We start from the raw sequence: 13093 nt of genomic DNA, 5'->3' as shown, positions 1-13093 counted from the left end.
GACATGAAAGTGAGTAATTAATGACAGAATTTATATTTTTGTGTGAACTATCCCGTTAACTGCAAGTAGAGACTTAAGTGTTTTATATAAACTTTGAGTACTTGTGCAAAAATTATCAAAATAAAAAGAAAAGATGCACAGTGGCACTGTTTTGCATTGTTTTGTGAATTTGTTTTACAGTTTTTCTCGATTGCTTAAACACTATAACCAGGCTTTTGAACTAAAATTTCAAAACCATAACGCCATTTATCAAAAAGCACACCCATTTCACTAAACTATAAACACTATTCCCTGTTTTGACACATGAGTCAGATTTGTTGAACTGTCACTGCAAAACTCTACACACAAATCCCTTCATTTCTCATTGCTTAGACCATGTTGTCATTTAGAAAGCACTAGCATTCAAAATTGTTCACTCAAGTCAGCACAGCTTCAGCTCAGTTAGCACACAATTATCCAGGTGGAAACACTAAGAGTCAAAATTTAACACACATCAATCAGAACCTTCAATAGATATATAAAAGGGCCCAAATCAGTTTATTGCGTTTTGGAACAATGGATCCAGAAAGACATGAAGGAAGAGGGATAAGAATGAGGAGGAGGAAGGGCAAGGACAAGAAGACAAGCAGTCTCAGATGAAATTCAAGCCACTCTAGTTGCCCATGTCTTTGTCAATGGTGTGACTATGAGGGAGGCTCGGCTACGAGTAAGGCCAAATTTGAGTCGCTTTACCGTCACCTCGAGAACCTTTAGGGAGGTGTGGTGGCAAACAAAATTCTATCACTGAATAAGAGACAAACATTTCCAATAGTCTTTGATGAGGTTTATTTTCTTGCAAGAAAAGGCCAGCAGTCGTACAGTCACACAGAGTGGCTGCAGAGTGTGACAGTGAAGGGAGGGTATCCTTTCTCCTTTATAGTCTTGACTCCCAGAATGTTATCTTTCTAGGCAAATGATGGTATTTCAACCATATGTGGAACATTCTTAGACGTATCCATCATATTGTATCCTTGAGTGGAGACCCTCCTGTCACGTCCCAACACTCTTTACCATTCCAATACAATTCGAATTCCATATTAGAATATGGTTTGTGTGTGCTCTTTTACTGTTATATGTTTGTCACACACATCTTACTGTAAGTAAATATTAAAAAAAAAATTAGAGGAGAGAGTAAAAAAAAAAAAGAGTAAAACAGGAGAAAAAAAAATATTTGTGTGTGTGTGTGTTTTCTGTGTATGAATAAAAATGTGCCAATGTATCCACTGGTTGTGTCTTTTGTGTTCATCATGTGAAAAGGTTTGTGATGGGGGGAACCACAAGCAACATAACTTACCAGTTTTGGAAATGTTGTTTTGAATTTATTGCACCAGTGTCTTAGACTATGTTGTAGTGTGTGTGATTTTGAGGGCTTGTGTGTCCTGTCTGAGGGCAAAGTTTGTTTTTTCAGCTAGAGTGAATGGTTTTGAGTGTAGAGCTTCATTTTGACCTGAAAATAGGATGTTTGGGGAATTGGGTGAGACGTTATGGATTTGTGTTTATAGTTTTGAGAATACGAGGCATAGTTTCAAGAAATTTGTTTAAGCAATCGAGAAAAACTGTAATATGCTTAATAAATAAAAAATGGATCAAAAGATAAAGCCCTTGAATATGTCAAATTTACTGTCCAAATAATGTTTCTTTGAATGCATGTTTACTGTGAAGTAGTGGCTGTGAGTTAGTGCTGACACTAGATTATCAGGTGGTATTTTAGTGTAAAAAAGTACAGTAATTCAACTTTTTATTGCCTAAGCATTTTGTGTTAAAAACAGAAAAAATATCAGTGGCATAAGACCATAAGATATTAGATCATGTAAATGAGAAGATTCATGAAATTCTAGATATTTATACTATTTGGATAGAGCGAGCGAGTGTGTTTGTGTACTGTCAACAAAATGAGCTGGCCCTGATCCGGCATGATTCTGGACCAGATCCAGAACAGAGGTGGACCAGATCTGGCCCACACTTGGGCCAAATCGCCATAAATTGGCCCGTTGTGCCAAAAGACACCGGCCCGAGTCCGTTGCTTGGATCTGGCCCAGAACTTACGAAGTGTCTGGGCCAGATGATTTTTGCTATCTGGGCAGCGACGTGGGTGCATTCAAATGTCAGTAAACACATTTCCTGGGGCCTGTTTCAGAAAGGAGGTTAAGTGAAAACTTTTTCCATGAGGGAACCTCTGGGTTTTCTGTTTCAGAATGGGAGGTATGTCAAACCCGAGAAAGCAGAGTAAGTCAAGCCTGTTTCTGAAAGAGAGGTAACTTATACTCAGAGCCAGTTAACAGTTGGTTGAGTACACTTTATAACACTATTTGTCATAATTTCTGGTGTATTGAGTAGGCTGCTTACAACTGCCTGGGGTTCTGTTGGGACAGGAGGCTCCAAAAGACAGATATTACCATCAGAATCTGTTGGGACCAACAAAAAACCCAACCCAAAGTTAAATAAATGGAAATATCAAAAATAGCCTATAAGAAATAGCACATATGTAAACCTCTTACATTTTATGAAGGCCCTTGGATCTTCGGGAGTGACTGGCTCTGAAGTCCCTCCAGGAATTCCCTCAGCCAAAAATGCTGCTGCACTGCTAGACACTGGATGCTATTTAGTTTTAATATGTAATTAGTTTGCTAATTTATTTAATATGTCAAATGTTTGTAAAGTCAGGTAGCCTACACCCATGATATGCTCAAGCCTTACCTGATTGAATTATGTTTTTATTTTTAATTTTCAGCTGCTGCCATGTTCTTTTAATACCTGCAGGATTGCACCTACATGAAAATTAAAATTAGGCTGAATAACATACTGTTCTTCCAGTTTCACCTCTGATATTATAACAGTTGGGTAAGTTACTCTAAAATATTAATTAACTACAAATGACATCTTCAACAGTGTAGAAAGTATTGGTCTACTTATTACTAATTACTATATCCCATATCAACCTCAACCACTTGAACAATACAAGGAGAGATACTGCACTTTTAATGCTTTCAAATAAACAATATACAATTGCATGAATTATTCTTGAATCACACAAAGTGTGTAGAGGGAGAAGGTTACATTAAAGGGTCATGAAACCCCCCTCTTTCAGCTCAAGTCTAGCTCACAATCTTTTTGAAAAATGCAACTTAAATGGGCGTGGTGGCTGTGAGAAGAAGTGAGGGAAGGGGGTGTGGCAGGGGTGTGGCAGGGGTGTGGCAGGGGAGGGGGGGAAACTGTCATCGCCAGTGGCCCATGCATATCGACTGTCAATAAAAATCACAGGAGAGGCTTTATAGAGTGCTAGATGATCTTACGCAAACTCTATCTACATTTCTTGCCGTGTCCAGATATGATCACGATAACAGGAATGTCAGTAACCTATTAGGATCATTGTATAGATGTTTTCACAACTTGCTCCATGAGCATGAGCCAGTTTGCGCGGCTCGAACAGAGCGAGAGAGAAAGCTAGCCCCGTGACCGTCCGCTCCTGACATCCCCTGTGAACGGCGCGGTTTGCGCGGCTCGAACAGAGGGAGAGCAGGGGGGGGGCTCTTTTAGTGCAATGAGAGTGTGTGTCGCAGTGGCGAGCACACACACATACACAAAACACAGTAGCAGAGAAAGGATATAACGCCGGATAGCGCAGCAGGAAGGCGACTGAAGGCGGCGCGGCCAGCGGCTTCAGAGTGTCGACTCGTCCCGCTGAAAGGCTTCTTCAGACGGCGCGGCTTCTCTCCGGATGCAGCGATGCAAGAGCTTCGCTGAAGAGATGAAAAATCAGATATCAGCTGCCTGCGAGCCGGATTTATAGGCCTAAGCCACGCCCGTTTCGGCGGGACGTGACGCAGCGGGCGCGAAGCACCCTCATTGGCCCTGTCCCAATATCCGCACTTCTGCCCTTGTGCCCCTCAATGCACATTCTCGCTAAGGGGTGCAAGGCCGTAGGGTGTCCCGATCCTCTAATGGTTCTCTCCAGAGGTGATCATCAGCGCACTTAATGCACCCCTTTTGCAAGTGCGCATCAGAGCTCACTTTGCTATAGGCTATTACCCAGAATCCTTGTAGTGTCGTGACGTTTTGAACAGCTAACTAATGAGGGAGCAAAACGGTTGCTATGGTCGGACGCCGGGAAAACTCAGAAGAAAAAAAAAGCCGGCCGGCAAGAGGAAAAACAAATGGAGAAGAAATTTATTTTTACAGTTTTTCTCGATTGTTCACACACATTTTCTGAAAGTATGCCTCATATTCTCAGAACTCTACACACAAATCCAAAAAAACACACACAATGGGCAAAACCCCTCAATTCTCCTGCAAAATGAAACTTTACATTCAAAACAATGTTATTTCTTCTCAAAATGGTATTTTGTTTTCAAATGACACACACAAACCATCATATGAATAGACATTTATAAGAACCAGTTGAACACTGATGTGCTCAATGTAAAACACTATGATGAATGGAAAACACTTCTTCTCCATTCATCATAATGACTTAGGCCTTTTTTTGTTCAGTGTTACACTTACTACAGACAGTACATACATAAGTGTGTTGTAAAATATTTGAGAATATTGTTTTTATACTCAGAACACACAAATACACGGGAAAATTTTATTTTATTTTTCCCGCAAAAACAATGTAGACAGTGTACATTAGGGCTGTGTATCACTAACAATGTCACGATGTGTACATCCCATTCCCAACCAACACAAAGTTGCACATACACTACATACAAAATAACAGAAGAATTTACTGTATACAGTTACAGTAAAAAAAAAACTATGCTGCATCCTCTCTTCTGTTGCGGTCTGGCCACAGCACCTCATCCACATCACAAGCAATGTTTTCCCTGGCCAAGCCGTGGGGGAAATATCGCCTAGCATGGCGATTCCAGCCATGAAAAGCATCAGCTGCTATATCTCCACATACGTCCTCCATAGCTTGGAGAAGAGGTATACGCGTTTGTGGATTTCGGTCATACACTTTCCATCTCCAGGCAGAAAAAAAATCCTCAATAGGATTGAGGAATGGAGAATATGGAGGGAGATAAACAACTAAAAAGCGTGGGTGGGCAGTGAACCAGTTACGAACCAGAGCAGCCCTGTGGAAACTTACGTTGTCCCAAATGACAACGTACCTGAGCTGCTCTGGGCCATCTACCTGATCTGGTGGAATGAGTGTGTTGTGCAGGGTGTCCAGGAATGTGATCAGATGGGCGGTGTTGTAGGGGCCAAGGGTAGCATGGTGATGGATGACGCCGTGATGGGTAATCGCTGCACACATTGTGATGTTCCCTCCGTGCTGGCCAGGGACTTCAACAATGGCACGCTGGCCGATGATATTCCTTCCCCTCTTTCGTCTTTTTGTGAGGTTGAACCCAACCTCATCAATGAAGATGAACTGGTGCTCCACTGCAGCCACCTCTAGCTCAAGGACTCTCTGAAACACACATGACAATATCAGAAATAGACATGGAGTGGTCCCTATTGTGAAGCACAATCATTATGATTACAATATTGAAATACGTATAATTTACTGTATACAGTGTTGAGAGTATGCATCAATTGTGGGACTCACTTGCACATAGTTATGTCGCAATTCTTTGACTCTTTCTGAATTGCGTTCAAATGGCACCCTGTAGACCTGCTTCATCCTGAGATGATTTCTTCGCAAGACACGGTCCAGTGTTGATAAGCTTACCCTATCAATATTTTGAAATATGTCATTGTTTTCTATTATTTTTCTTTGTATTTGCCGTAATGTTATGGCGTTGTTTTCTAGGACCATGTTAATGATTTAAGTTTCCTGTTCAGGAGACAGAACACGTTCCCGACCGCCTTGTGTTGGTAATCTTTCAGTTCTGCCAAACAAATAGTAAAATACTGTAAATACAAAGTAGGTATACATTTCCTATATACATGAAGCATACTTTACAGTATTTTTACAGTCCTAGAACAGTCCACAGGCAATACTGTACTACTGTACTCATTGAGTACTGTATTGATATGCAGTACTGCAATTTTCTAGTGAGAGTAGATTTCTTACCTATTCTCATTTCCGAAAGTCCGGATGATGGATGCCACAGTGTACCTGCTCAAATTTGGCTGTACTCTTTGCCCAGCCTCCCTCATTGTTAGACCATGGTTGACCACATGATCAACCAAAGTGGCTCGGATCTCATCAGAGATTACGGTCCTTGGCCTTCCTCGTCCTCGTCCTCCTCTTACTCTCACTCCTCTGGCTCTGCCTCTGTTTCCAATTTTGGCATCCATTGCTCCATTGAAGAGCTCACCTGTTGCCCTTTTATGCTAAAGCTCTGATTGCTAATTGTAAAACTGTGTGACAGGTGTTTGCCCATGTGATGAGTCAGTGTGCATATCTGAATGGCAGTGTGTTCCTTGTGAAAACAAGAGATTTTCTGCATGAAAATTGTGTCAAAAGCAGAGAATTGTGTGTAGAGTTTTGAAAAAGGTGTGTTTTAGAACTGCAATTTGAGTGTAAAGCAGGAATTGTGCTTGTAGTTTAGCAGAACTGGTTCAGGGGGTTGGTGAATGAGTTACATGTTGTGGTCATTGTGTCTCAAGTACCAGAAATTGTGTGTAAACAATTGAGAAAAACTGTAAGTGTAAGTGAAAATAGTTTTTTTTATCAGAACATGAGCGATAAATAACATAATACATAATGATACAATGATTTAACTTTCTTTTGTCAGGGTCCGACGAGCAGACTTTCAATTTTATAAAGTTCAGGGCAGAGAATGAGCGGCTATTCACGGGGCACAGAAATGCCTCTAGCCAGGGATATGAGTAAGTTAACATGGCCATAAACAGTGATCTAATGGATGAATGTGTGTCTTTCAGTGAAATTATCAAAATTATGGGGCTGGAGGGGAAAGTGACTCAGCAGCAGTGTAAAAAGAAGTGGGAAAATCTGAAGAAAAAGGTACAAGGTAATTGCACTTTCACATGTTTTGTAATTCTTATATTGTATTGATAATACAACAATACAATCATTTTAAAATCAATAAACTCCTTTTTAAATCAATATTTTGTGTCAAATTATTGATTTATTTTGTAGGTAGCCATGTAATAAGCGGGAATAATGTATAGCAAGGCGGTTGTTAGTGAATTTCAACCCCTTTAGGCTGATTCAAGCTCCGCTTCGCGTCGGAGTCCAGTTCAGCCTGTTGGGGTTGTTATTTGCTATAACAAGCTCCCCGCTATACATTATCCCTTACTTAATGACTGTTTAGAATGTAAACCCATGTAAATAATGTTAATTTCCCCCATAATAACTATTACAATTTACAAAGGACTTAACACTGCCAAAAACTGGGTCAGGGACAGATGCAGGAGAGGTCACTGCTGCCTCATAGATTTTCTATGCAGGCATGCATGAAGCCATTGGCCAGAGACCCTCAGTCAGGTCAGTCTATCTATTCTCATCTGGACACAGTAGCGTAGAGAGAGACCAGACACCTGTCAGTGAGGTTGAGGTTGAAGTAAATTCTCCAACAGGCTCCTCCACAGATACTGAGACAGCAGACCTCCAAGCAGGAAACTCCACAGACCCCCCAAGTGATCAACCAGGTACATCAACTGATGTCAGACCAGGAAAGAGAAAGAGGAAGAGGGATGAGAGTGTAGATTATCTTAAAGACTTCTGTGAGCGGTTAGTGAAAACACAGAAGGAAGAAAATGAAAGGGATAATGCTTGGCTCCAAAACAGCAGCAAATGGACAGGATGTTAGATTTATTTGGTAAGCTGGTTGACCATATGACAGAGAAGTAATAACTTCCTGCGTCTAGTTCTGTTCTGTTTGTTGTTTGATGTTCCTGTGTAAGTGTTCACTGTGTTAACACCATTGAGTGATTTAATTTATATTTAAAGTTTCAGAGGACTTTGGCTGAATTTCTTGGTTTGTACAAGACATTTGGAAATTGTAATTCTGTATATGCAAATTATTATTACAATTTATTATTATAATTTATGTTTATCAGTAAAAGTCTGATATGTGTCATAAATAAAGAGAAACATTTATCATTTAGAAAAATCACTTTTTTTTACTGAAATAAAGTACTTCAAGACAAGTTTATAACAAAATGAATGAGCTGACAATGCAGAACAATAGCGCCAGGTACAAGTGTACAGTATTTATTTTGGTTTTGAGTGGTTGGTGAAACCAACTGTTTTTGTGTGCAGATCTCAGAGCCTAGGCTGCCTACAGAGACGCGTTTTTTGACGGCCTGCTTATGGGGCGGGCAGCTAGCGGATCGTTAGGAAAGATTAGATGAATGTGATCATTTATGTTTGGGCCTGAAATCACTGATACAACCTTTAAGGTGTTCACTTTCTACACATGACAACAATGTGTGTGTTGAGGTATGAGGTACTATGAATTAAATTATGTAGTCGTGCTCCAAAAGGTGCCCTTGAACATTAAGGGGTGCGGATACATGTGCAGCGAGTCTCGCCCGGAGCTGGTTGCCACTTGTCTCCTGTCCAGAATCTGCTGTTGGTGGTTGTGGTAAGGCATCATAAGCTGGCTCTGATTCCAGGACATCACCATGGGTAAGGCAGACATTGTGTAAGAATGCACAGCACAGGCAGTGACCACCTCTGTGCAGAAGCCAACCTTTACTTCTAAGGCTTTGAAGAGTGTTGCCCTCCAGCGTGCCTTCATCATACCAAAGGCTCGTTCAATAATTGAACGCGCACGTGAATGGCTGTGATTGAAGCGTTCCTCGACCCTTCCTTGAAGTGGCAGTTTGTAGGGTGTGATGATGGTTATGGGGGACTGTATGCAGGGATATCCCCCAACACCAAGAAGAAAAAAGCCAGGTGGGGGGTACTCAGCATTAACATAAAGTGGGCTGTTTTTTAGAACACGGGTATCATGTACAGAGCCAGGAAAACCAACAAAGATGTTGAGGAAACGTCCCTGAGAGTCACAGATGGCTTGCATTTGGATAGAATAGAATTGTTTGTAATTAAAATAGTCCTCTTTGTTACGATTTGGAGGCTTGATACGAATATGGCATCCATCTATTGCCCCTACAGCCTTGTCAAATGCTGTATGCCGAGCAAGGCGTCCAAATCGCAGGCCAACTTCTTCAAGTTCATCATGATGTGGATAGCAAATCACTTTACCTGCAATGTCCATAATTTTCTGAGCAACTCTGTGCACCACACGGCACACTGTGGATTTTGGCACAGAGAACGCCCGGGCAGTGACTCTGTAAGACAGTCCATGTGCAATCCAATATACAAATATTAGGACTTCCAAATAAGATCCCCAGCCGTGGTCCTGGTGCCTGTGCAGAATATCCATCAAGCCATCCATTGATTTTCTTGAAAGGCGGTAGTCGGGTCGAAGGTCTCTCTCAACATCAAAATACACCAGAAGGACAGGCATGGTATGATTCAGCCTGGCATACCTGATCATGCCTGCCAAACTTAAAAAGACAAAAAACAATTTGAATGACAGATTTAGGAAAACAGATCACACCATGAAAAAGTTTATTCATTTTATAATTAAATTTATTAAAGGGAGTTGATCTATTTTCATTGTAATTTTGGAGACTCACTTGTGGTGGTGGTGATGTAAACTATACTGAATTATGTTGTGAGCTGTTCTTGATATTTTGTCCACACTTGATATTTTGACAAAATATTAGGAACAGCTCTCAGTATAATGCAGTATAGTTTACATCACTTCATAGTTTAGGTTATATCACAATTTATCTTAGCCAAAAACTGTTTTAATATGAATAACATTAACAGAAAGGTTGGTAGCTAAGAGTAAAAAAAGATATTCATTTCTTCATTCAAAGGATTGTCAAACTCGGTCCTGAAGGGCCACTGTCCTGCAGAGTTTAGCTCCAACCCTGATCAAACACACTTAGCTGTGAGTTTCTACTGATCCTGAAGAAGACATTGATTAGCTTGCTCAGGTGTGTTTGATCAGGGTTGGAGCTAAACTATGCAGAACAGCAGCCCACCAGGACCGAGTTTGAGAAACCCTCACAACTCCGAAAACGTCGGATACAATTTTAAAATAGGCGCTATCTTTATAAATAAACCACATATTTGAGCATATTTTCTTGACTGAAAAATTCTTAAAACTACATTTCGTGACACAATAACAGCAGTGTTATTAGCAGCAAACACATGATTAGCCTCGTAAATGAGCGGTAACCTTACATTGAAATGTAAAATAAAGTTAATTTACCTGTTGGTCGGGCATCAGCTTACATATTTGGATCCGGTGTAGAAGCCTTCTTCTCCTGCGGTTCCTAATTCTTCTGGTAAGAAACTGGTGGTGAGTTGTGATCAACTTTAGCAGGAGTACTGCGAATACCGCAACTGCAGCCAGCGCCATGTTTGCTCTCCTGATCACAACAGAAGTGACGTAGATAGTGACGTGTGCAAAACTGGCCCAATTCTGCTCTTCACAGCTTCGGGCCCTTGCGCACTTACTCCGCTAAGTGCACTTTCAAAAAGTGTCCACTTCGAGGAAGACCTTAGGGTGTAGTGTGAATATTGGGACAGGGCCATTGGGTCTGACGTCACGCTAGGCCTCGCTCGATAGGCTGTTGCAGTTGCCGCAGAACAGCCAATAGGCACGCGAGCCGTCTTGCCTATGTCTGTATGCTGCCGCAACGCGTTTTACAATAATGCAAAATTAAGGATAATTTTTTGGCTTCAATATCTCGCGGAAAATGGATTTTCCCCCCTAGCGTAAGATACTTACGCAGTACGAGAGACCTCTCGTAAGAGAACTGTCTTTATATTGAGAGTGAGGAGTTGTCGTCATGGTACAGAGCCCCTCCCCTCGATCTCGCGGCTCCGCCATGTTGGCAGGATTCCGGCGGCAAAACCGATTGTTTATGTGTATTGTTAACTCGTTAGTAGAGGAGGTTCTTGCAAGTCCGCACTTTTTTTACCATGCCTGGAAGTCACTGCTGCGTTAAAACCTGCTCCAGTACCTCACACGATACACATGGAAAACATAGGAGCAATGGAATACAGTTTTTTAGGTTTCCAAAATGGACACAGCATCAGGGAGAGCAAGTCGCTGACCTGACGAGGAGACACCGGATTGCTTGGTTGGCTGCAATAAAAAGAAAGGACCTTAATTTCGATCTCACCCCCCAGTCGAGAGTGTGTTCTCTGCATTTTCACTCGGGTACGTTCTCTAAAAAATGTCTTTATGTTGTTGTCTCTTAAAACTACGAAGTGTAGGTTACCTGATGTTGTTGCAAACCCTGAAGTGCATGCGATGAATTTGCTAGTGTAAAGCATTGATTACATAGATTTTTTCATAATCTAATTATTCTGTTGTAGGTAAAACATTATATGAGATTATGAGATGACTAAAAAATAGTTGAGATTCTGTTCATGACATTATGCTAAGTTACCTTGTTGCCAGTTTAAAGCATTGATTACATAGATTTTTCATAATCTAATTATTCTGTTGTAGGTAAACCATTATATGAGATTATGAGATGACTAAAAAATAGTTGAGATTATGTTCATGACATTATGATACATTGTTGCCAGTTTAAAGCATTAATTACATAGATTTTTCATAATCTAATTATTCTGTTGTAGGTAAACCATCATATGAGATGTTGGAGAACCACCCTGACTGGACACCATCCCTGCAGTTAGGCCACAATGATGTTAAAGAAACAGATGGAGCGAGATATCAGCGGCAAGTAAAGCGCAGGGCCCAGCATCTGGAGCGGCCGCCACCGCCAGCCCAGGACCACCAGCGGCCGCCAGCCCAGGACCACCAGCAGCCGCCAGCCCAGGACCACCAGCAGCCGCCATCGCCAGCCCAGGACCACCAGCAGCAGCAGCCACTGCCAGCCCAGGACATGGAATGTGGACTCTGCACATCTAGACGAGATGTTATCAACAATCTTTTGGAAGAAAACAGAGAGCTGAAGCGGGAGCTTGATGAGTACCGGATGAATGAGAACTTTCTGAGTAGTGATGATAACACAGTGAAGTATTACACGGGGCTTCCAAACTTTGCATTGTTCCAGACACTTCTACTCACCCCCACTCCATATCTGCCTCAAGGTAGGATGAAGAAGCTCTCACCCTTCCAGCTTGTCCTATTGACTTTAATGCGCCTCAGACTAGACCTTCCAATACAGCACCTCAGCCATCTGTTTAGAGTACATAGGACAACAGTCGCCGATGCCTTTCACCATACCCTTGGAGTGATGTACGCACAGCTGTGTCCATTGGTGCACTGGCCAAGCAGGGAATGCTTATTGACCAGTATGCCACACCAGTTTGTGGAGTCATTTGGGAAAAATGTGGCTGCCATTGTGGACTGCTTCGAGGTGTTCATCGAGAAACCCTCAAATGTACTGGCAAGGGCACAGACTTTCTCGCAATACAAACACGCATACACCATGAAATACCTAATTGTGATCACGCCCCAGGGTGTCATTTCCTTCATATCGAACGGGTGGGGTGGGTGCACAAGTGACAAGCATATAACTGAGCAAAGTGGTTTCCTGAACAAACTGTTACCAGGTGACATTGTGCTGGCAGATAGGGGCTTTAATATAAGAGAAAGTGTGGGCATGATGTGTGCTGAAGTGAAAATACCTACATTCACAAGGGGTCATGCACAGCTGGAGGCGAAAGATGTGGAGGAGACTAGGGCCATAGCACATCTCAGAATTCACGTTGAGAGGGTGATTGGTGTTGTGCGCAACAAATTCAAATTCTTACACTCAACTGTACCTGTGCACATGCTTGTCAAATGTGAGGGTGAAAACCTAATGCCTTTAGATAAGATTGTCACTGTTTGCTGTGCCTTAACGAACGTGTAAAAGTGTTGTTTGAGTGCCTTGTTCATTACTTTTTAATTTCTTTGAAATAAATGCTTGAAACAACTTGATATGGCTTAACAATATTTATTGAGAACTGAATATATATATATATATATATATATATATATATATATATTTTTTTATTTTTTTATTTTTTTTGGGGGGGGGGGGTGTAATCTCTTAGAAAAGTTAACGGTGCAAAGGAACACAAAACAGTGCA

General features: G+C 41.5%; 1 protein-coding gene across 1 annotated transcript; it reads right to left on the bottom strand.

The window, feature by feature from the left end:
* Nucleotides 1-4795: 4795 nt before the first annotated feature.
* On the bottom strand, nt 4796-5802 carry LOC311083755 (uncharacterized protein; the record flags this gene model as incomplete). The annotated part of the gene is made up of 2 exons (XM_084115511.1): nt 5594-5802; nt 4796-5455 (listed from the first exon to the last, which is right to left on the bottom strand). The coding sequence occupies exons 1-2, from the start codon at nt 5666-5668 to the stop codon at nt 4796-4798; spliced, it is 735 nt and encodes a 244-aa protein (XP_083971637.1). The 5' UTR covers nt 5669-5802.
* Between the last annotated feature and the right edge of the window lie 7291 nt (nt 5803-13093).

The sequence above is a fragment of the Abramis brama genome, assembly GCF_963993115.1.
Source record: "Abramis brama genome assembly, chromosome: 5".
In the NCBI taxonomy this organism is placed as follows: domain Eukaryota; kingdom Metazoa; phylum Chordata; class Actinopteri; order Cypriniformes; family Leuciscidae; genus Abramis; species Abramis brama.
This window is presented reverse-complemented; position numbering and strand designations above follow the sequence as displayed.